At 34.7% G+C, this 25,301-nt stretch overlaps 1 protein-coding gene and 1 long non-coding RNA gene across 5 annotated transcripts; both read right to left on the reverse strand.

Annotated features, from left to right (window-relative positions):
- Nucleotides 1–8,828: 8,828 nt before the first annotated feature.
- LOC115992175 lies at nucleotides 8,829–10,764 on the reverse strand. 2 transcript variants are annotated; one of them, XR_004092433.1, is made up of 2 exons: nucleotides 10,660–10,764; nucleotides 8,829–9,404 (listed from the first exon to the last, which is right to left on the reverse strand). It is a non-coding gene; the product is annotated as an uncharacterized LOC115992175 (long non-coding RNA). The 2 variants fall into 2 exon arrangements; XR_004092434.1 differs by lacking the exon at nucleotides 10,660–10,764 and adding an exon at nucleotides 10,380–10,653.
- A 795-nt stretch (nucleotides 10,765–11,559) lies between these two features.
- On the reverse strand, nucleotides 11,560–21,872 carry LOC115988815 (protein SCAR3). 3 transcript variants are annotated; one of them, XM_031112429.1, is made up of 9 exons: nucleotides 21,434–21,871; nucleotides 19,144–19,307; nucleotides 17,131–17,254; nucleotides 16,859–16,988; nucleotides 16,422–16,489; nucleotides 13,058–16,331; nucleotides 12,852–12,953; nucleotides 11,987–12,091; nucleotides 11,560–11,899 (listed from the first exon to the last, which is right to left on the reverse strand). In XM_031112429.1, exons 1-9 carry the CDS (start codon nucleotides 21,586–21,588, stop codon nucleotides 11,849–11,851), a joined length of 4,173 nt encoding a protein of 1,390 aa, XP_030968289.1. In that variant the 5' UTR covers nucleotides 21,589–21,871; the 3' UTR covers nucleotides 11,560–11,848. The 3 variants fall into 3 exon arrangements, with proteins under 3 accessions (XP_030968289.1, XP_030968291.1, XP_030968290.1); XM_031112430.1 differs by having other exon boundaries at nucleotides 11,573–11,899; nucleotides 12,852–12,950; nucleotides 21,434–21,872; XM_031112431.1 differs by lacking the exon at nucleotides 21,434–21,871 and having other exon boundaries at nucleotides 17,131–17,265; nucleotides 19,144–19,233.
- Nucleotides 21,873–25,301: the final 3,429 nt, after the last annotated feature.

The raw sequence follows: 25,301 nt of genomic DNA on the forward strand, positions 1-25,301 counted from the left end.
GATTAAAGTAATAATAATAGACTTCAACCTAAGTCATCATTCAAACATCAAATTTCTTTGAAACAAGCAAGATTTTGGATCAAACATAAATAATTTGTCCATGAGATTTTATTATTATTGATAAATAAGGATTATATTAAAACGAAGAGGAAGAGAATGGACCAATGCAATATTTGGAACTTGGAAAGAAAACCCCTCAGCGAGAAGATAAGAAATGTCTATGAGTTCATTCTATGGGCAAAGAGCGGTCTAACTACCTAAATTATAAGCCAAAAAGTCAAAGGCCACTATTTACCTAACAAAAATACCAACAACAGAGGGAATTCAAGAAATCTAAAAAGGAAGACACCGCGTTCCCAAACAAATGATATGAAAATCAATTCTGAGTTTCTTTAATATATGAATAGAATATTTTCTTGTAATAGCGGCGTTACTCATACCTATTAATATTAGGGGTGACAATTCGAGTTAACGTGTCGGGTTCATGTCGTGTCGAGATAGGATATTTGATTAAATGGCTAAACCTGAACATGACCCATTTAATTATCGTGTCATGATCCTTTAACTCTAACTCGATCTGTTAATAAGGCAGTTTGACTTGACCTAACCCACTTAACACGCTTGATAAACAACTTGTATTGGTTGACGCGAATGCGACACAACGCATTTCAACTTACTTAATATTAAATATAACATCCATTTAGAAATATTTTTATTTTTATTTATTTTTTTTTATTTTTTTATTTATTTTTTTTTTACATCTCAAAAGTAGTGCATACACTTTAAGTCTTCAACCTATTTCAATTTCCAATTATATCCCTTGTAAGTTTTCGTAATTACTCACTTTTCTTTTTAAGTTTAAAATATAGATTGGATATAAAAGTTATTTGACAAATCTAAAATAAAATGAATATTCATTTGTTATATGAGTTAAACTGATTGTGTTATATATGTCATTTCAGGTTAACACGAATAAATTGGCATGTCAAAGGTGTCTATGGCGGGTTACGCGAGTTGATCCACTTATGACACATTTCTTAACGTGTCACGTTCGGATTGACCCATTTATGACCTAAACCCGCTAAGGTCCAACCTTAACCTACAAAAACCTATGTCAGATTCACAGGTTGAATTAAACATTGACACCCCTACTTAACATCATATTTTTAATTAAGGTTTGGCAGATAATTCAAGGTATCCTACTATTCAAAGTAGGGGCAAGCATGGTTTTGTGTTTTTTTTTTTTTTTTGCTGAATAACAAGCATGATTTGGTTGGGGTCAATATTGAACCCTCGGGAATGCAACGTTCGTTCACTCAAATATACCTTCAAACATCGGTTCCTTTAGCACGTTAGAAATATCGAAAAGGCAAAAATTATACTGTCAGAAAATAAAACTATAAGTATATATTATAAAATGTATATATAAGTACAAATGTCATCATCGTGAGCGTTAAGTGTTTTTAATTTCAATAAATCTATTCTATATATATATATATATATATATATTTATTTATTTCATACTTTACAGTTCATACCATCTAATTAACAAACATAAATTCATGAAGATATAATATAAAATAAATAAATAACAAAGTTCAAAAAACCTCATACATAATTAACAAATCAAAGGTTCATAACATACCATAAAAGTAAGTTTCTATTTTTTAAAAATTACAAAAGATCCATAAAAAAAATTTCAATCAGGAATGCATGTTCAGCCTAAAATGTCGAAATGACCCATACAAGTTGATACAAGCCGGAATTTTGGCCGAGACGGAACAAAATTCAAAACTTTGCCTAAAAGGTGGAAGACCTACATTAATTTTTCAATTGTATGAGTATTAAGAATTTTTTGTTTTTTATTAAGCCATACTTTAATAGTTGTATTACATTTTTTATTTTTTATTTTTAAGTAAACAATAATACCTATTAAAACACACAAGAAAATGGTAATATTAGTGTTTTAAACTAGGTTTATAATACATTGCATAACTAAAGTACAACTACAAAAGGGTTTAAACTTTGTAGTTGTAGACTGGAGTTATAAACAACGGACATTAATGACTAAACACACACAACCAATGTGAGATAAACATCCTTCTTTTTTTTGAGTAAACTGTAATACTTATTAGAACACACACAAAAATAGTAATGTTAGTATTAAACCGTGTTTATAATACATTACATAACCAGAATACAACTATAAAGGTTAGGCCTTTTTATAGTTGTAGACTTAGAATACATGAAAATAGTAATATTTGTGTTTTAAACTGAGTTTATAATACCTTAAATAACTAGATCACAACAACAAAAAGGCCTAATCCTTATAATTGTAGACTGGGATTATAAAACGCAGATACTAGATACACACCATCAACATGGGATAAACATCCCTTTTTTTTTTAGTAAACAATAATACTTATTAGGACACATACAAAAATAATAATATTAATGTTTTAATGTTGTATTACCTAGAAGTGAATTCATTCATATCCGATGGAAGAGAATATATAAGTTGATTAAATGTAGGATAATTTATTTGGTTATTATTCTATCATTGAAATGGCCTGAGTGTCCCTATGGGAGATTAAAAAGAAATAAATAAATATAAAAGCCTGAGTGAAGAAGCTTGGTTCAGAGCTGAATAATTCATAGGACTAGAATTAACGTAGGTTCCTGGCAAACGCAAGCCAACGCGTCGCTTCTGCTTTCAATCTTCTCCCCCAGATAGAAACATTGCTGACCCATTCTATTTCTGACTTCTTGTAGCAATTAGCAATTAGCAAACAAACAAAAGAAACAGAATACAAATTGTCTCGTACCTCACTTAAGACAGCTGGAAATATATGCTTTTTATATTCTTCAATTAGATGTTCAACGCATTAGGTTTTTAGTCCGGTTGGTAAGCAGCATACCATTCAAGTTGCAAATAATATACTATTTCATTTGTGTTAATCTTCTTGTTTTTATTTATTTATTTATTTATTTTTGTCCTCTTTCCTTTGCCACAGTGATTACTGTTTATAATTCATTAATAATACTCACATTCCCCTGATTTTGGTTAAATAGCAACTCACAATCGAAACACAAAACTTAGTCATATTGCATACAATGACATTACTCACTACCGTGAATATTGCCCCCATCTTGAAAGATTCTCAAAAGTTTCTTTAACGTTCTTATCCTACGTTATTATTAAAGCATTTTGATAAAGATAATTTGAGACGATCATACAAAATAACCTCAAGGTATATATTTGCATAAATGGTGAATCACATCATAAATTTAATTAACGAAACTCATTATCATGTGAGAAGAAAGAACCTTACTCTCATAATGAATTTTTACTCATTTATATGCTCCATTGTCCACTACTATTCTCGAGCAATCAAGCATCGGTCATAAGCTCTCTGAGAGCATTTCCAACAGCTTATCTAAATTTTTGTATTGTTTGGATAGTGAACAGTAACATTTAGCTTTTATCTAATGACTTTTTCAAATACACTTTCCAACAGATTCTCTATCATTTTCTCCATCTCATTTAAATATTATTTCTTCATTCATTCTTTATTCTTTATTCTTTTTTTAATCATCATTTATTCTTCATATGTTCATTCTCAACAACTATAAATTCACAACATTTTTCGCAATATTTTCACAAGAATCACAAAAAAAATCTTATGTAGAAAGTTATTACTAATTCTAATTTAAACTCACCACTGAAATTATTTTTTTACTCACCAATATTAGCTAAAAACAATCCGTTACTTAAGATTTATTGTGAAAATATTGTAGTAGTATTTCTTAATTGTCATTTCTTATTTTCTATATTATTTTTCTTTTCAATTTCATCCACACGTTTTTTTTTTCCTCTTGTTATTTCTCCACCACACACTTATACCCACTCTAGCTCCCTTCTTTTTCTTTTTCTACTTGATTCCAGATCACTTTTTTCAGCTCTCTCTCTCTCTCTCTCTTTTCTTTTTCTACTTAATTCTAGAACATTCTCTAGCTCTCTATGTGATAAGAAACAGAGAAAGAACAAGCAAGAGATATCTTGCTTGCTCCATCATTGATCGAAGGACACAGGCAGGCGCAGAATCTTGCTTGCTCCACCGTTGCTAGCTATCTGTCTTTTTTTTTTTTTTCTTTTTTTTTCCTTTTTTTTTCTTTTATTGTTATGATTTGATTAATTTTAAGATTGTGTTTTTGAATTTGTATTTTGATTATGCTTGAGTTTAGAGATGTTTAAGAGAAAGGATTGTTGTGTTTGTAGCCATTGTGAGAGGAGAGAGAAAGAATTGTTTTTTATTGAGTTGTATGATTTTTTTAAGTAGAAAATTTCATTTGAAATTGCTACAGTGTTTTCTTTATCTAGAGAAGCATTGTAGCAACTTCAAAAAAATTTTGGAAAAGTTTTGCATTTAGAGAATCTATTGGAGCTGATTTTTGGAGTTTGTTCTCCAAAAAATAGATTTAGCTAATATATTGGAGATGCTCTCAATCTCCTAGGCTAACTATTATGTACAACTTTTATCTCTATTACAGCATCCACACCAGTGCTTCTAAAATCTTCTAAAATGCAAAAAGTGACAAAATTTACACAATTTGAGCAAAAAAACACCCACATCAGTGGGTGTAAAAATGTGTAAATATACACCTATGAATAGTTGATGGTGTCTAAAAATAACCAACTCCTCATTCGTTCATAGAGGTCGTCCATAGAAGGGATAATAGACTGGCCACTCGTCCTTAGTCCACAAGGGATAAAAGGACTAGCTGCTCGTCCTTTGTCCACAGGGATCTCTGGACGAGATCTCCTACTGTTGAACAACCTCCCGTCCAGCATTGCTTAGGACGAGCCCAACAACGGTTGCGGTATGAAAAGATAACTGTCATAGCGGTTATGATGTTATACTCTCCGGACTCCGCGAAAATAGGGGAAGTTATCCAACGAGTAACCGTTTGGTAAACCTATAAAAGGGCACGAATCTCCGACAAAAAAAGGTTAAGTACTTTCCAGAAACCATCTCTTTAAGTTGGGAATTCTTTGTTTCAGAAGAAAAGACTAACTTTATCATCGGAGGGTTTGTGGTCGGTCGACCCCGGTCCCCTCTGATCTATTGTTTCTTATCTTTCAGGCCTTTAATATCATCACAATCCATACTATTCAATCCACTGATTCCTTGATCGTTATCAATAGTAACTAGGGGTGTGCGCGGTTCAGTTGGCTTGGTATTTTTTCAAATTTGTTATCGAACCGATAGGGATCGGTTTTGTAATAATTAAAACTGATGCATACCGATTAGGGTCGATTTTCCGACCTATATATGGAGATGCGGTTTGATTGGCTCGGTCTAGTCGGTTTGGTCGATTTGATTTGAAACATTAACAAAAAAAAGTTTGTTCACTGTTCACATAAAAAAAAAAAATTTGTTCAACAAATCTATTCATATAAATAAAATCTGTTCACATAAAAAATTAAAAAAAAAAAAAAAAAAAAAAAAAAAAAAAAAACCACTGTTCAACAAATCTGTTCAGCCAAATAGTAATGATCCAAGGACATATTAAATTACTCGCAAGCACAAAGACAAATACATACAACACTCAGAAATACAAAGACATATTAAAGTAAGTGCTTAAGTGGGACTAAAGTCAAACACAAACACAAAGTCATTTATTTTATGCCTATGATACACAGTGCACACGACACTCAAAACCTCACCAAATACAAAACACTCTCAATCACTCGCAAACACAAAGACAAATACAGACACAAACACAAGCTTTCACCAATAAATCAAAATCATAAACTTCACTTCTCTTACAAGCCTAAAACCCATTGTACTATATTTTACAACCCCAAAAAACTATGAAGTACATGAGATTAAGAATCATTCATGCTTACCGTTGGTTTGCCGTGACTGGTGAGCGATGGCGAGAGCTCAAGCGAGAGCTCAAGCAAGCGTCGCTGCGTCAGGCAAGTCTAAGAGGCAAGAGCAAGAGAGAGAGAGAGTTAAAGGATATCAGGACAAAAGAATGAATTTATATGGCCTTAAGAATTTGAAAACCTAGCATAAAACGCACCGTTTTGCTTTTGCTTTTGTTTTTTTGTTTTTAATAACACCCATACAACGTCGTTTCATTAAAAAAAAAAAAAAAAAAATTAATCAAAACCTGTGAACGACATTGTATCCAAACTGTAGGGAGAAACAAATACTGGGTTTGGTATCAGTTCGGTATCGGTGTGGATCGGTTTCGCCTTCTTTGATCCGGTGACTGCACCGCACCGGCGTCAGAACGGGCTTCGCCCTCCAAACGCCGGCCTTTGCTCATTCGGTTGGTGCTAGTTTCGGGACGGTGTCGTCGGCGTCGATTGGTTGGGTCAGCTCCGGTATTCATTTGCTCACCCCTAATAGTAACTATGTATATATACATGGTTACTATTCATGTGTAAAATATTTTTTTATTCTTTTTTTCTCTCTCCTCTATCAAACTACTTCTCTTCCCAAATCTTTACAAAAACCCAGCGCGCCAAAATAAGAAGAAGGAAGAAGAAAATAACCACCTGACCACCAAACCCAGCTCCACCACCAAACACCGCATCCTAGCACAAAAAATTAATAGAAAATTAACCCAAGATCAACGGAAAAGCAATTAGAAAATTCAACTCAAAATCAAGACAAACCCAACTCAAAATCAATCAAAACTCACCGGTAAACCCAACCCAAAAACGGTCCAAACCCACCGGAAAACCCAGCCCAAACCATACTCAACGGAAAACTCACGTGATATGCCCAATGGAGTTGGATCTGCTGCCCAATCTGCTACCATTGCTGTCGCCCGATCTGCTGCCGTCGGATCTTCCATTGTTGCAGCCGAATCTTCCATTGTTGTCATCGGTTGGGGGTAGGAGGTGAAGGGTCGATGGTTGGGGGTGGGAGGCGAAAGGTCGGTGGTGGAGGAGAGAGGGAGGGGTGAAGGAAAGAGGGAGGCCAAATCGATGGAAGGTTGAGGCGGCAAGCTAGATCGACGACAACGGCGGGCTGGGTAAGGCGGTTGTGAGGGAAGGAGAGGAACGGGTGAGAGAGCTGAAAAAGTAAAAATGTAAAATAGAGGAATCAGTGAGAGAGTGAGAGAATGGGTATTAATAAATAATAATAATAAAAAAACAATAAATAATATTATTTAATTAAAATAGATGTGTAAAATAGATAAACTGATGTGGGTGTTTTGAAAATGTAGTAGTGTAAAAAAAAAAAAAAAGTAAGTTTTTAGTATAAAATAGACATAAATTTTTAGACAGACTGATGTGGTTGCTCTTAGAATTATTTGGCTCAAAATTACAAATCTAATAACCATTTTTAAAATACATCAATTTTGAAACTATTGATAAGAATATAGCGCAAAGAAAATCCATTTCAAAATAAGTATCGTTATATGCAAAACAATTTTCATAACAATTAAATTGACAAAATTTATTGATATTTATTTAGACTCATCACTAATGTCATTTTTTTTTACTTTTACAAATAACAACTTGCCATATTAACAGTTGTGAATTTTTTTTTTTTTTTTTGGTGACTAAAGTGTTGTTTGGATGAGTGAGTTTTGAGTGATATGATTTTGTTTTCATCACTCATCATCCAAAATTTGTGGGATCCACGGAAAATTTTTTGTTTGGACACCATCATTCATATTTGGTCATCCGGTTTTGGTGATCCTATCACTCAAAAAACTGAGTGATGAAGACCAAAAATGAAAACACATTTTCCTTATTTTCAAGACTCATCACCCATGACTCAATGACAGTTTCGTAATAAGCTGTCTCAGTGGGGCCCATTCAACCAGTGAATTGTCCCATTTATCTCCCAGGTGCAGTAAATCTCTCTCCCTCTCCGTTTATTATATCGGAAAAACCAAACCGATAGCAGCGAAGATGAAGACGACACCTTCTATTATCGCTACCCTTCTTCCTCTTCTTCAAACCCAGCATCTACCACAACCTCAAAACCCCAACAAAACCCCAACGCCAACGATAACAGAGCCGCCAAAACCAAAGGTGGGTCTAAAGGGCTAGCCCCATCAAAATCAACGATCTACCAATCAAACCTAGACTACACCCTCACCAACTTCGACCTCCACACTCTCTTCTCCACCTTCGGCAAAGTCGCCCGCGTCATCGTCCTCAAAGACTGCGTCACCCGCCAAAGCTGCGGAGTCTCTTTCGTCCAGTTCGTCTTCCAGGACCACGCTCTCTCCGCAACGCGTCAAATGCCGTGTCTTCGAGCTCAGGCAAAGCTTGCTACTCTCTCAACGGCGCCGGTGACGGAGTCGGATAAAATGACGCCGAAGCGGAGATCGGTCTGGAGGAGAGTGTGCATCATGATGTGGTAGCGGAACTTGAAGATCTGTAGAGGGAGGATGGCGCCGGGGAAGAGGAAATATAATAAAAATATTTGGGGAGGGCGACGACTAGGGATGGCCATGGATCGGCCATGGATCGGGTATACCCATACCCGACCCGAAAATTTTACCCATGGATACCCGATCATCAATACCCGATAATATCCATACCCGAATCTTACCCGAACATATTATCCATGGATATCCATACCCTACCCGAACCCGAAACCCATTTAAATTTTTTTTTTTTATTCAAAACATTATAACATAAAAACTAACCAATCTTAAAAAAGAAAAAACTAATCAATAAAAAAAATGTGATAAATGGAAACCAAGAAAGTTTCATTTATATATCATAATAGAGTCATACCATATCTAAACTTTCATAACACATTCATATATCAAAACATAAAGATTGCAAATAAGAAAAGAAAGCATAAGAAGTTTATAACTTTGAGTTGACAAATAGCTCCTTCATTGTATCATCATGTTCACTGACAACCATATACACTGACAACCATGGTCCCAAAGAGAAGACCAAGGATTTGAAGATCAATTGCATCATATTCAGTCCTCCCAACTGGTAGAAAAGGAACATCTGGGAAAACTGCCAATACCCAGAAGATTGCAAAAGCAATTGAGCCTAGAACCACTTTTACAGAAGAAGCCAAAGCCATTTTTGCTGCTCAGCAAGAGAAAATCTTGTTGTTATACTATTCCAAGGGCTCTATGTTAATGAAATTCCCTAGCTGTCCAAAATTATAAATCAACATACAAGAATTTCACTTAGCATGTCCAACACTCCAACCAAACAGCAGAGACACTTCTTCAATCCTTCGAAGGAGTTCTAAACATGTTGGAAGCAACTATCCTAAATCTTCATGGAAAACAGCAAAATTCATAAGAAAAATTATCTTACAACTCTCCGGAGAATAGGCTCCAATGATGAACAAAGTTTCTGCAGACTATCCACCTTTAGAGCTTCAACAATTACACTGCAAGAAATCGGATCTCTTGAGAAACAATATCTGAAGGCTATCAACATTGCAAGGGAAATACAAAATGAAAGACTTAACACATAACTCCACAATATTGCTGTTGGAAATTCAAAGTTAAAAAGCCAATTCAAACTTTTAGGTACAGAAGCAGGGATGTTTGGACCGTGTAAGTCACAACAGAACCCAATAATATATTGGAGAAACAATTAAAAAAATATTAGAAGCATCAAAACCTGGAGGAGAAAAAAAACCCAATAATATATTTATTATGATACAACGTTCAATAAATAAATAAAAAATTATACAACATTAATGGAAGGAGCCTGCTATTAAACCATTTTACTGTTTGAAAAAATTTAGGACCACAGGAGGAAAAGATAATTCATGCCTTCTTCCTCTTAAAGTTTCCATGCCAATACGAGTAATGACTGACTTTTTGGGCACTAGATTAATTAACCCATGTTAAGCTATTATTATTATTATTTTTTTGGTAAACCATGTTAAGCTATTATGCTACTTTAATTTTTTGGCTTCATTGCGAAGAAATAGAAAGAGTTAATGCAGAAATTTTTAAATAAGTGCATTAGGGGATCTTGCACCAATAATTGTGAAAGAAATATAAAAAAGCTGGGTTCCTCCTCACTAACACTAACAGAGCACACGGGTTGAAGATTACCACTTAAAATATGTGGTCATTTCAAGCTTTTGTGTGGATGAGGAGATGATGGCTGAACTAATCATAGCATTTACACTCCTCTCTATAAATAGACATATCCCCATATAGAATCAAACACCTTAATGCAATCAAACACCAAATCTAACACATACCCAGTTGATAAAATTCAATCAAAAACCAAATTTGACACATACCCAGCTGAATTCAAACTCTAAAATCAAAATCTAACACACACCCAGACAACAAATTCAACAACACAACACAAGTAAACAACATGCAAAGAACAAAAAACTCACCAGTTGACAAACTCAGTCTAGAAAAGGAAACAAAAGCTAATTATCAACAAAATCCTCCCAAAACGTCAAACCCAGATAACCACAGAAAAGAATTTTCTTTTGAAGCCAAACTAGCAAAAGAGGGAAAACCAATGGGTATGAAAATGTTTCCTCACATTTCTGACCAACCAACCAAAAGTTAGCACCACCTCAGTCAATCATATGACATCCAAAAAGTAAAATTAGAATTCAAAATTTTCTGAGCAACCAAACAAAGACTATAAGAGAGAGAGATAGATACCGTGGAGGAAGTTTTCAACGCGATCGGCGATTTGGAGGAAGGTAGGGGCGGAAACGACGGCGAGGAGAGGCGGAGACTGGAGAGAGTGACGGTGAGGAGAGGCGGAGAGAGAGAGTGTGAGACTGAGTTACGGTGAGAGAGTTTAGGTTTTTTTTTTTTTTTTTTTTTTTTTTTTTTTTTTTTTTTTTTTTTTTTTTCGGGTAGGGTATGGATATTATCCATACTCTACCCGAAAAATTCGGATAATATCCATACCCTACCCGGTTGAGCTCTACCCATTAAAAATCGGGTATTATCCGAAATATTTGGATCGGGTAGGGTTGGATATCCATTACCCAATGGGTATGGCCATCCCTAGCGACGACTCTGGAGGAAGAGAAAAGAATTTGGGAAGGGGGCGGCTGGGAGAGAAAAACTATTTGTGGGTAAGAGTTATGACCGTTCTGTAGAGAGATTTTTAATTGATATTTGTGAGACCCAGTGAGTTGACATAAAGATGAGTGATGGAGTTTCAAAACTTACTCAGATATTTCACCCAAACAAGCCACAAATAAAGTCATCAAAAATTGGGGTATTTTTGAGTAATATTGATGAGTGAGGAGTGATGAAAACTGAGTGATGAGTGATGAGTGACCATTTTTTTTAAACCAAACAAGGCCTAAACTTATCGTTTCAAGATTTCTATTTTGAAACTATCGGCCACGACAACCAGCTAAAAACTTGTAAGTATTTATGCAAGTTACTTCTATGCCTATTCCTTCCTAAATCCACTTTTTTATCCTTTCACTCAGACAGTATATGATTGAAAGGTTAAGATGTAATTCATCAAAAAAATGCTAAGAAAATTGATCAACAACACACACACACACACACACACACACACACACAACCCAACAAATAAATAAAACCAATGGAACCATCATATTTTCAGGCCTTGCATATCACTTTTGCCTCAAATATGTAGATTACATTGTGCTCAGGCTGAGAGTTTATCAAATTGTTTACAACACTGACTTAACAAGGAATCAATTAAATGATCACAATAAGATACAAAGAAGCCCTACAATTAATTACAAAAAGAAACTAGAATTATTCACATATATATAATGCAGCTTTACCCAACTTTTTAAACTCACAGTTACAAGAAAATTGCTTATCATGGACCCTACCACGTCCTGAAAGGAATAAATCAAGCATCACTCCAAGTATCATCATCATCCCCATCATCACTCCCAACAGCCTGACAAATTTCTCCACTATGAGTTTCATACATGACAAGAGCATATATAAAGGAAAAAGAAGAGTAAGGGGAGTGAGAAATTGGAACCTGGCGAATTGCATTTGCTTTCTCCAAGATTGCAGTGACTTGGACATTGGTTGGCGCTGGCGTATTAGTTGGCTTTGCAGTCACTGTGCGTCTCAGGTTAAAAGACTGGTATAATATAGAAACAGCACAGGTAGCTAGAGTTAACTCCATTTTATTGTATAGAAAATCTATCTAGCAGGGTCATACAAGTACGGACATATAACTTCAGAAAAATGATGCATAACTGGAAGTACTGATCAAGGCACAAGTTTATTACAACATAACCAATTACTATATTAAGATATCTACAATCACAGACAGACATAAACATGCTCAAAGTACACATTAACTCAAGCCTATAGACCCCAGAATTAGTCCTGGCATTTAGTACGTACATTATAATATCCACCACCCCCCACACTCCCTTCTTTCTTCTTCTTCTTTTTCTCCTGACTTGAAAACGGGATATTTATTAATATGATATAAGCCAAGCTTGCATATTAGTTTTCACAATGATATGTTTAGAACCATCCAGTAATCCAAATGCAGAATCTTGTTTTATTTTTGCTTTTGCCTTTTCTTTTCCTAGATAAGAAACAAAATTTATCAATAAGGATCAAGGAGCTTTCTTCGTAATCTAAAATCATGCCAGAACTTATGTGCTAGAACTCAATCATCTTTAAATGAGGTTAACTCAGAGTATGAGGCAGCTAACTGTCAGTCACAAATTCTCACTCTTTAAGAAAGCCCACGTTATTTAACTTGTATAACCACTGATCTTTTACACATTTCACATTCAATCCAAACCAGTCCCATATATAGGTAGCTTTCACATTCACCAGGAATTTGAAAAGCAGCCAAAGTACAAAAGAGAGTGGCTACTTACTTTCGATCTTATTTGTTGTAGGAAATCTCCCCTTTCATCCATTTCCGTACCATTCACAGCTTGATTAGCTTCTTTTTGCCCATTCAACTTCTGCTGGTCCTGCTGCCAAATACAATTTTATGACTTCTATGAGGCAATTCACATTTTTTATTAAATACTAAAATTACTAATTAAAGAACAATAAATGAATTACACCACCATGGTACCTTGCTCTTCTGTTCTACAATATTGGCCTCCTTGTTAGTATCTTGTTGCTTCGCTGGGGCTGGCTTAGGTTGCTGAAACATGGCAGATCCCAAAAGTTTCAGATCAAATGCAGATTTAAGAGCTTCATATAGATAGTCTTCTTCGTCTTCTGTCACATCCACATGGGGTTTGGACATCCGCCATTGTGCAGGAGGCAGAGGTGGAGGTTGTGGGGTAGGCTGTCCAGGATATTCCAACTTGAGGAGATTAGGATCATCATTTGTTTTTTGCAGAAGAACAGGATTCACAGTATCAAAATTGGGAAGATCAAGGAAAGGACCAGACAGAGAAGGTTCCACACCATTTCTGGTGTCTGCACTTTTGTTTCCACCATCAATGTGGACACCATTATTGGCTGTTCCCACAAAATCCATAGAGCTTGACATAGATTCCCCCGATGGGATTCTGCATAAGGCATCATATAGTTCAAGATTGTTGATTTCAGGAATCTCACCAGATTCCCACTGCTCAGAATTTGACTCAGAGTGATGGCTAAGACAATCATCAGACTTAGAAGGAGATGATCTACAAAATGTGTCATCATCAGACTCAGAAACAAATTCATTCAGAGGAATATCAGGCTCAGGGACCAACTGAAATGATGGAAACATGTCTCTCATGCCTTCAAAGCGTTGGTTCCCATCAGGAAATTTCAGTTTTAGTTTGGACGTCTCAAAGCCATTTAGGGGATGGAAAGATATTTTCATATGTTCAAGAGGTGGTGAAGAAGTAAGTGAATCTACAGGAGACCCATGTCCAAGCTGCTCTTCGATAGTTGTCTCAGGAATTGTTTGATTCACAACTCTATGCTGCCCACTACATTGCTCCAATCCAACAGCATCCACAGAACTAACAGGTTCAGGATTGTCATGACGAACAAGTGAAACTTTTTTATACAAACCATTTGCTAGTAGCCTCCGGCTGAGTCCGAACACTAGAGATGAGTTTTCATCATTTTCCTGATTGCCTTCAGCATAACTGGATTTCATATCTGGTGCTACTGGCATCACGGTTCTAGGTGCCATTACACTAATTTCACACTTGGAATCTGAATCAACTGGTGAAAATCCTGAATCTGTCTTCTTGGTGGAGACACCATCTTGGCATGATGTGGAGCATACATAACTTGGATCCTTTTCAATGACTCCAGCTTTCTTGGCCAATATATCTTGTTTTGCTTCATGCTCATCACCTCTGATCATGAAACCATGTGCTGGCGGGCAAACTGTTTCATCTTTACTTCTGTTCACTGAATCCTGTTTCATAGCATTCTGCATGGTGAAATCAGGAGGTTTTGATGGTTCAAGTCCTAACAAGCCACCATTAGTCCAGAAAGTATTTGAATGAACACCAGAAATGTCAGCAGGAGTTTCTTGAGACTTGAAAAATCCGCTTATGATCTTACCCCTCGATGGATCCCTGAAATCAGAAATTTCAGAGGCAGAGGATATTGGACCACTAACAGATACTGAATTGGAATCATCAAGAATATCAGAGCTTTCACTGGAATCATTGTCTACTGAATGGTCTAAATTAGGAGATATTTTAGCCATTTGAGGAATATGTTCATGCGCAAAACTCTCTGGGGAATCTGAGTTGGGTATGTTTGATAGCATTCCTTCATTTGAGGAAATGTAGGATGCAGTATGAGATTCCAATTCTGGAGGATTATGGTCTGAACTATTCACAGGAAGCTCATGGATTACATCTATTCCTTCATCATCACTATCAGAGTTATACAGCTCAACTTCCCTTTTTGTTTGACAGTCAATATCATTTTCAGATTCTGATTCAATAGTGTTGAGTGCATCCATGTAATTATCTGTTTCGCTTTCAATGTCATCAATTTGATTCATGCCAGACATCAACTCAAGACTATTTTCATGTAGGCCATCCACGTGATCATCATTTCTAAGGTTAACTCCTCTCCCTTCGTGTGTATCCATTTGATCAACATTTCTTAGGTTAACTCCTCTCCCTTCATGTGTATATATTTGATCAACATTTCTAAGGTTAACTTCGCTCCCTTCAAGTGTATTCATTTGATCAACATTTCTAAGGTTAACCCCTCTCCCTTCATGTGTATCCATTTGATCAACATTTCTAAGGTCAACTCCTCTCCCTTCACGTGTATCCATTTGATCAACATTTCTAAGGTCAACTCCTCTCCCTCCACGTGTATTCATTTGATCAACAATTCTAAGGGTAACTCCTCTCCCTTCATGTTTATCCATTTGATCAACATTTCTAAGGTCAACTCCTCTCCCTTCATGTGTTTCCATTTGATCAACAATTCTAAGGGTAACTCCTCTCTCTTCATGTTTATCCATTTGATCAACATTACTAAGGTCAACTCCTCTCCCTTCATGTGTATCCATTTGATCAACATTTCTAAGGTCAACTCCTCTCCCTTCATGTGTATTCATTTGATCAACAATTCTAAGGATAACTCCTCTCCCTTCATGTTTATCCATTTGATCAACATTTCTAAGGTAAACTCCTCTCCCTTCATGTGTATCCATTTGATCAACATTTCTAAGGTTTACTCCGCTCCCTTCATGTGTATCCATTTGATCAACATTTCTAAGGTTTACTCCGCTCCCTTCATGTGTATCAATCTGATCAACATTTCTAAGGTTTACTCCTCCCCCTTCATGTGTATCCATTTGATCGACATTTCTAAGGTCAACTCCTCTCCCTTCATGTGTATCTGTGTCAGAATTTGACAACAGCGTCTCTGGAGCTTCATCCCTATCACTTTGGTGACCTTTAGGCTCCACTATCTCTGACTTTTCATCCCAGGTAACACAAGAACCAGAGGCAATTTGCTCTTGTAACAAACTTTGTGGAAAGTTATCAACTATAGCCTTAGTTTCCTCCTCAGGAAAAGTTGAATCAAGGGTATCATTAGGCTGCATCAACCTAGAAGATGGTGATTCCTGTTGTTCAGGTTGCACAGAATGACTTGGATGGAAAACACATTCAATATATCCTGAAGCAGTTCTTGAATCATAAGAATTTGCATGGTCTCCAGGGTCCAAAGTTGTGTCAACTGTAGAGGCAGTTTGAGGAGAAGTCCGCCCATTGACAATATGAGAAGTGAACTGCAAACCACTTCTTGAATCAAATGAATTTGAGCAGTCTCCCATGTCAGAATTTGACATTATGTCTACTGCTGAGGTAGTTTGCAAAGGAGAAGTTTGCCGGTTAACAGTAGGAGAAGCAAACTGCAATCTGCATGGTCAGATGCCACACACCTTTGTTAATTCATCAAAATGAAATGATGATATGCCTAATTCAATTGTATGCATGTAGATAGGCTACCTGCTACTGCGATTGGATATTGATGTACTGCGCAATACATGTCCGTTCCGTTGCGATGACCTTTTTTTCTGTCCATTTAGCATTTTAATCAACATATAGTTCCACATAGCAGCAGCAATTAAATTTAGTTTGGGCAATTCTAACTGTATGGCATGGCAACCTAGTACTCATCCTTATGAAATAAATTTCAGAGGTAATTTCATTGCTTAATATAAGTCCATTGTCATAAGAATTACATAATTCCATTGAGAAATTTTTAAAGCAAATTCATCCAGTGTACAGGCAACTTATAAATATTAAAGAAAATTTCTTTTGCAATATGACTATAGGGTAGGAAGGAAAATTGCTTGATTGACATGAATTTGAGTACATTATTTAGATAGATGATTCTAATAAACATTAAATAATGTCACTGAGTTCATTATAAAAGTACATACCTTGCTTCTACGAGCCTTCCTATTGGCTTGGGTTTTTTCAGTCGCTTCATCAGAGGTAAAAAACACTTTTTTTAAAAAAGTTGGATCCGAATATCTCTTTAAACAAGATCCTGGGCCACCAGTATCAAATCTGAATGGCAAAGCAAAAGGTTCATATATGTACTAGTTAGGATCAACTTTAAACTTCAGTATGTTATATTCTTCTCATTCTAATAAGGAAAACACATAGAGACAAGAATAGTTTAGCTTTTATAAGAAAAAGTTAATTATACTTGTCAAGCAAGTGCAAACGTGGAGGATCGTGGCATCCCTCATAGGAATCCATAATAAACCGTGGCAAGTCATTGTAGATGAAGTGATTTTGTTCATTTCGAATACGAGGATGCCATTCAGAACCTGCAAAGCAACTGCTTTACATTAAGGATTTGAATTATCTAGAAGATTCATGCAGTACTAAGAGAATCTTAACCATATATAGAAAAATCTCTAGAAAAGAACACCCTGCCACAAAAAATAATCAACAAGTTAAGATGAAAATTATGACTGAACCAGACTATCTGTTAGCACCATGCAATTTCCCTTATTACATGCAATAGTGCCACAATGACTGACTTTCAATAATTTACACTAAAAACCTTTAAGAATATTGTTTTTCAGTTCCATATCCTATCCTATGAAATATGTGATCAGGCAAGAAAACTTGGTGAATATTTTAGGATTATCTTCTCATAGTTAGTCGCCAGATTTCTTGAGTCTGTAATCTACATATACCTTCTAGGTTTTAGATCAAAAAATGTCAAGCTTTCCCTAAATCCCAAAAAGGTAAGAAAGAAGTGATTAAATCCTGCTGAAATATTCAATGAATATCATTTCATCTGATAGTACTTGACACATGATGCCATCCTCTGGACTACAGCTGATGTTGCATAACCGCAATTTCAAAATTTTAGCACACATTGTCTAAGACACTTTCAATATTTTCACAATATGTTTCAATTATTGGCACATTTTATTAAAGGAAACCCATTTAAATCCCACAAGAAATCTCTCTTTGTGCAGACACTTCAAAAAGAGCTTCAGTCAGAATATTAGAAGTGAATGATCTAAAGTTTTTTTTTTTATAGATGTCCTCTATCTTAAATGTGACCTCCCTATATGTCCAACATATTGTCGGCACACTTTATAATTCAAAATTTGAAGCTGTAGATGCAGAGAAATTGGTGAGAGATCCAAGAATCTAATTCTGGCATTTTATGATTGTTCTACTACCTCCTTCATCTCTTTGCCAAAAGTCAAAGAAAAAAAAAGGAAAAAAGATGCTTGCAGCAAACACAGATTCAAGCATAGAAATGGAAAGGAAAAAAAAAAAAAAAGATTTCATGCAAAGATTGCACCATTTTTTGGCCCTAAAGAGGATGAACTTATGCTTGGATATAGAGAAGTTAGGGAATGTCCTTGTATTGGACAGTCATAATTCAATTTCTGATGCTGTTACCCTACTATGTCATTCAATATAGAATGAGAACAAAACACGCTTGTGTATATATCTGTTTTACATAACAAATTTTAAGCACTGTAAGACAGGGTATTTGTCCTAGTGCAACTAGCATAAATAACCAGCAAAAAATTAAATTTACAATTCATTTACAACTGGGCTTTTGTACATACATCTGTAACAGCTGTTAAGATGCCACAGACCAATGGTAATTTGAAACTTGCCACTTTCACAGCCCATTCTAAATTTTGGTTTCTGACAATGCAACTGGTTTCATTCGAGTTGGTTATGAGTGTAGTAAATGTAAAAGGTTCAATAATTAGATGGGCCTAATCACAGTTAACTAGAGCAAATGTCTAGACCCTGGAGTATATATTTTAGTGTCAAAACGATCATAATAAATTAGAGTGTATCAACAATAATCTACCTTCCTAACCTTTTGTTCTTTTTTATTTTTTCATGAGACATATTACTATAAGATGGAGTTAATTTAGGCTTCAATAGCTGTTTCAATAACGACGATTTCAACAAGATTTATTAGGCACAAATAATGATTGCCTAAAAAGATATAAAAAAAAAATGTTGTCTTAGAAAGCAAAAGTTATGGATACTTATATAAAAATTTATCTAAAAATCAATAAATCATATTTCCACCACAAATACAATGACCTGGAGCATTTACTCAACCCAAAATTATGACCAATTTAGCATGTGATAGAATTTATATAGAGTTCCAGTGACACCATATAAAAAGATGACATCAGGTTAAAGCACGGGTAAAGAGTCATACCAGCAGTATAAGCAAAATGAATGTGGCTTGTTTGCGTCAGTACAGCCTTCTCAAGGGAAGGAAGTGCAACTTCGATGCGCTGTACACGAACCTTTAGTTTATGGCTTCTAGAAGCTGTAGTCATTATTTGCTCCTGCAAGCCATGAAATACCTCTGCTCCAAATCTACACCATTTCACAGATCATGTGTCAGTTGCAATTGTTGTGTGACAGTTAAGACTGGAAACAAAGACTATACATATTTGAAAGAGCAGCCTAATCAATTTTAGTCCCAGGTGCTCAGCATTCAAACTATACAGGAGCAGTTGTTCTAGAGAGACAATATATATCACAACTGTTTGTCTGATCCACGTCTAATTATTCTAGTGAATATAATGTACTTATCTTAAAAAGTATGTTCTCGAGCATGATTTTCCATAACATGAAAAACCAAAGGTAAAGATCAGAGATTCTCCCAAATGAAGATACAACAACTCTTGTTTTGCGTTACTTGTCCATGCCCTCAACAAGAAAAGGGCAGGGTTTTTTTTTTGGGGGGGGGGGGGGGTGTCTAAAAATGAAGTCTGCATTCTTTATTTTGTACATTTCATAACTTGACTAGTGCATAAATCCATAAAAAAAAAATTAGAAGCACTGGAACTCAAGTTGTAGGAGGAAGTGCAAGTAGTCACTAAAAATTTATAGTATTAGACTGTGTCCTAAGATTTTCAAAATCATTTTATAGCTGAACAGTTTCAAAAGTATGTTATAGAGATAAGTGGCCAATACTCACCAGAGTCATTTGCTCTTCACAATATTGGAGGAGCTCACTTTTGACACCAGAAACAATAATTTCAAGCCAAAGTAGAACATCCACCAATTTCAAATAATAGTGCTAAGCTAAAAAATACATACTGCCTTGGGCATCTAAGCACCTAAACCTCAATTTGAGTCCTAAACTTTCACTTCTGACAAGCCCAACCTTACATACCCCACTCCCACCCAAAAAAAAAAATGCCAAACTTATTCAAACCCAATACATCGCATATTTATTTAGACTTTCTAGCATGCAGATCTCACCTTACCACTTGACCAAGACTTGAAAATACGGACATTAGTTCAATTCCTAGAAATGCCTTAACTAAGCTCAATGATTTCAAACTCTTTATCTAACACAATCTGTCTCCAAAATAGCTAACATCCTAATAGCATTTGCAACAAATAATGAAAATTGAAGGCTCCATGACCATGATAAAATCTTAAGGTCCAAAGAATAACCACCCAAATTTTCTAAAAATAGATGGTACTCCAAAGCCAAATTGCAAATTCAATGAACTTAGATTGCCCTTCACTAAAAGGGTACTCCCAAAGTTTCCTCATTCAGCTCTTACAACAAACGCTTACGCATTTCATGCACTGGTAATCTAGATTCACTGCATGTAAGCAGCAACACAAAATCGACCAATCATTCAAAATTTTCAGAATTACACTAAAATTTTTTTGTCAATCACAGTCAATGCTCTAGTTTATTGGAGGATCTAAAGATAAAAAAAATTTATTAAAAAAAAAATCCCTAACTACTTATACTTCTCCATCAATATAAATATTCCAAGCAGATTAGCTTTAGATTAATTGTAACTCGATAACACTAAGTTCTTGAAAGTTAATGAAAAATCCTAAATGGAAAATGCTTTATTATCCATTATCTAGTGCTTTCCCTCATTCCTTCCAAGAACAATCCAGAAGCCTCTAGAGTGCAACTAATTAGAGAGAAAAGCAAATATATATATATATATATATATATAAATTTGAAAAATTGCTCTCAAAATTACAGTTTACATTATTAAAGCAAGCAAGCAAATAGAAATTAATGAAGTATTAAAACACAAACAACCACTACAAAAACCTGAAATTTTTCTTCTTTTTTTTTGAATTTTTGATTTAGGGCATTGACAAAGCAGCAAATTAAGAGAGTGAAAAATTTTCAGAATCACACTAAAATGTTTCTTTAATTACAGTCCGTGCAGTAATGTCTAGTTTATTAGAGGATCCAAAAGCCAAAAATCAAAAACAATTTTCTCTAACTACTAAAGCATCCGAGTCAATTTTCCTTTGATTTTGAACAATCCAGAAACTTCCAAGCGTAGAAAAGCACAGAGTATAACTAATTAGAGAGGAGCAAATATATGTAAATTTGAAAAACTTGCTTCTCAAATCACGGTTCTTACAAAGTAAGCAATCAAGCAAGCTAATAGAGAATAGTGAAGTTTAAAACACAAACAAAAGAGAGTGAAATTAATTGAAAATCATACTCAGCAAGATCGCCGAGCTGGCGTAAGATCCCGACGAGGCCAGCGACGGCGACACCGTCGAGCACGGCTTTGGGATCGTCTCTGTTGGTCTCTTTGTAAAGCTCCGGCTGCCCCAAACCGTACTCATTTCTCACCTCCAACCTCACCAACGGCATCTCTCTCTCTCTCTCTCTCTGTTAATGAATGGGGGAATTGAATGGAAATGAATGAGAGAAATAAATGGATGGAATTAGTTTGAGCTGAGAGAGTAAAAGAGGAATTTCGTTTTTATTTTTTCAAACCGAAGGAAATACAGAAAGAGTGTGTTTGTGTGATAGAATTAGGTGGGAGAGATTGGAGCTGCTTAACTGCCGAGAGCGAGAGAGAGAGAGTGAAAGGGTGCTTGTTTTTGTTGCTTGTTTGTTTTTTAGTTTTTGGGAAGTGGGGGTGGGGGGTGGGTCATTGCCAACTCTGCAAGGGATTCCTCTTAAGTGAAAATCATTGTTCTAACTACAGTGAGATCGGAGCTTGGGGCAAAGTATCAAAATGCCCTTTGATTTTCAATGGAATGACTTGTGGTGTCCGCTAAGGGGGGTTGACCTCCGTCCTAAGACTGGACCGTTGGTTTGATTCGTGGGTTAAATGACCGGTTTGGACTTGGTGTGTTTCCCGAGGTTTGGAGAGAAAGACCAAGACTTTTTCCAAGTTGCCTTGTTTTCTCACAGAAAGTCCAGTTAAAAAAAATTTCGTAATAGGTAAAAAAGTATATCTTTTAGAAGCATTAATGAGTAAACTATTTTTTTTTTTTTTTAAATTATGGAAAAATGAAAAATTGACTAATTTTTTATTTTACAGTTTTTTCAATTTTTTTATAAAAAATTTACTAAAATAAATGATTAATGTATGTTTTAAGAATAGACATTACCCGAACTCATATAATTAATCAAAAATTTAAAATTTTCTTAATATGGTCTTTATCCTTTTCCTGTACACATCTATATCAAGTTGGGGGGCCTCTTCAATGGTAACTTGTACTTCTTCCTGTGGATGATGCAGATTGAGATCAAGGTTCCACCAGCAGTTTGAGCTCGTTGAGAATGAACCTCAAACCATCTTGTACTGGATGACCCTAGCTAAGTCCAAAACCGAACTGAATAGAATTGTTACTTTCTGAAAATATTTGCTGAAAATTAAAGAAAGAAGGTCCATTTTTTCATGTCAGTTTGTGAATTAGTAAAAACTTGTTAACTTAATTGATTTAAAAAATGTTGTCAAAATTTTGTCGATATAACATTACTTTGTTTTCTTTTTTTTCTTTTTCTTTTTTAAAATAAAATTCATAATTATTTTGTTATTATAACATTATTTTCACTTGAATTTATAATTGAAAATCATTAATTAGCAAAAGTGAAAGGTGAAAGTCAAGAATACTTGCAATCACCTGTGAAAATAAAAATCTAGAAATATTGTATACTAAACTTATTGTTAGGTTAAAATAAAAAAGGAGATAAAAGAAAAGAGAAAATGGAAGAAGAAATTTTTGTGTTTTTTGTGTGTTTTTTTTTTTTTTTTCAAGTTGTGTAATTAAATAGAATAAAGGTGTGGAAGAAAGTGAGATCTATAAAACGTGAAAAAAAAGGTGATAAGGAGGAGAAAGTGATATTTCTGGATATGGAAGTTTGGGGAAATGATAATAAAATGAAAGGAAGTGATAATTTTGAAAATAGTTTTGTGAACTTAAAAAATAAAATAAAATAATTATTAGGAAAGATGATTTTTTATTAAAACGTGGTAGTTAGCCCTCCAGCAAATGAAGGCCTTGGCTCATGAATTATAGTCAATACTAAATGCCGATAATTAGCTAGTTTATTATATTGATTTGGATCTTATGACTTTGCTTTTCTCTACGTCACATAGCTCTTTAATTATCCTTCTTAACACAGGAAAAAAACTATTCTTAATCTTCCCACTTTAGTGCAATAGGGAAAAAAAAATACAAGAAGAACAAAAAAGTAAAGTTTAAAAATCCAATATTATTTCATAAAAAAAAAAATCCAATATTATGAAAAAGTAAAGTCAGTATGTTTCATGAGAAGAATTTGTTGGTTAAACTCTTAAAATTGATATAGCTGTAATACTCTTCCCCCTTTCTATTTTAGGCTTGGGATTGCACTCATGTGATAAGATTTAATTTTAAGCGGTAATGGGTTGAGAAGGGATAAACTATGAAAGATGCAAAGAATCAATGTGAGTAATCTTCAATTAATTACCAATGTGATCTTTTTTTTTTTTTCCTTTTTTGAGAAACACCAATGTGATCTATTGATCACAAACATTTCAGCCATTGGGCAAAATATGTATTTTTAATAATGGAACTGTTTAACCTTCACATCAATTTAACTATTTAATGTCCTTCTCAAAAAAGAAAAAAAAAAAAAACTATTTAATGTCCTTACCTTAGACATGAAGCTATAATTATTCTATTTAAAGTCATGTAAGATTAATTTTAATCTACAGATTTTCATAACAACAAAAACTACACTTGTTTTGAAGAATAAGGTGTGGCTTTTCAATGTATTAAAACAATTTGTATCTCTCCACTTTCCGTTAATTATATTTACCTTGCACTTTGTACTTTTGTGCTTTTCGGTTTCCACTAGATTTTTTTTCCCCCTTTTTCTGTGGCTAATTTTTATATCGCCTTTTTTTTGTTTCCTCTTTTAAGTAGATCTACCTTGCATTTTGTGCCTTTAATTCCTTTGGATTTTTGTTTTGGTGGGTTCATGTTGGGTATATATTTTTTTGATGATTCATGTTGGCTATATATGGCAGTGAAATCCCACAGTGACTAATTATTATAACATAGATAGACTTAGACTCATAAGCTTAAGAGGAAGTTAGTAACACTTGTTCATTGGTCTAAATAGAGTACCAAAAGCGCACATATAGACAATGACTCACATGGGGGGAGATTTTTTCGTATACACATGTGAGTGAAAGTTTCAGATTGGAGAAAATCTATCATGTATTTAATACGTATATCCACCCTTTTATATCGGAGAAGATCTCACAACTGTATAATCCACCCCATGTGAGAGGGTGGATACATGTAATATAACCTCTTCATATTGAATAATAATAAAAATAGTAAGTAGTTAATATAACATAGTTGAATCTAAATTATAAATTTTTTTTTTATAAACACCAAAATTTTTAATTATTTAAAGTTATCGGGATAAGTAGCATTACTATTTTATCGTTATGGAGCCATATTAATACCTCCATAACAATTCAAAGATCTAATGACTCACATCCCTGAGCTTCTTCACTAAGATTCTTCTATGTATCCGAAATTAATATATAACTAACAAGAACACTAACTTCCAACGATCCGAAGAGGCCAATAGGATTAGGTTGATTCCTACCCGAAGATATAAAATGACAAGATCGACATCTTTGTCAGTCGGTGGAGTTGACTAGAAAGCTATTTGTTAAGATTTGGTTTAGGTTTGAGTGTATTGACTTGGTTGAGCAATCTAGAATCTTAGTTAACTTTTACTTCACCCAAAGCAATTATTATTAGTTTAGTGATAGATCTAGCTAGCTCTAATTATCGTCAAAATCATTATCATATTATTTACATAACAATTTTTGTATTTCGAAGAGTTTTGATGTGTGAACCGGAGTCACACTACCTAACCCTCTAGCAACCACCAACACCTAATTAATAAAACGAACATTTTTATGATCATTTGAAATTGCCTCCACGGCACTCTGCTAATGACTTGAATAGGACCATATATCAAAGCTGCGTAGTGTGGCGGTCACGTTGCATCTCAACAATAACGGCATCAAATTTACATTGCGACATTCCAAAAATTAATAAAAT

This window comes from Quercus lobata, chromosome 5 (assembly GCF_001633185.2).
Source record: "Quercus lobata isolate SW786 chromosome 5, ValleyOak3.0 Primary Assembly, whole genome shotgun sequence".
In the NCBI taxonomy this organism is placed as follows: domain Eukaryota; kingdom Viridiplantae; phylum Streptophyta; class Magnoliopsida; order Fagales; family Fagaceae; genus Quercus; species Quercus lobata.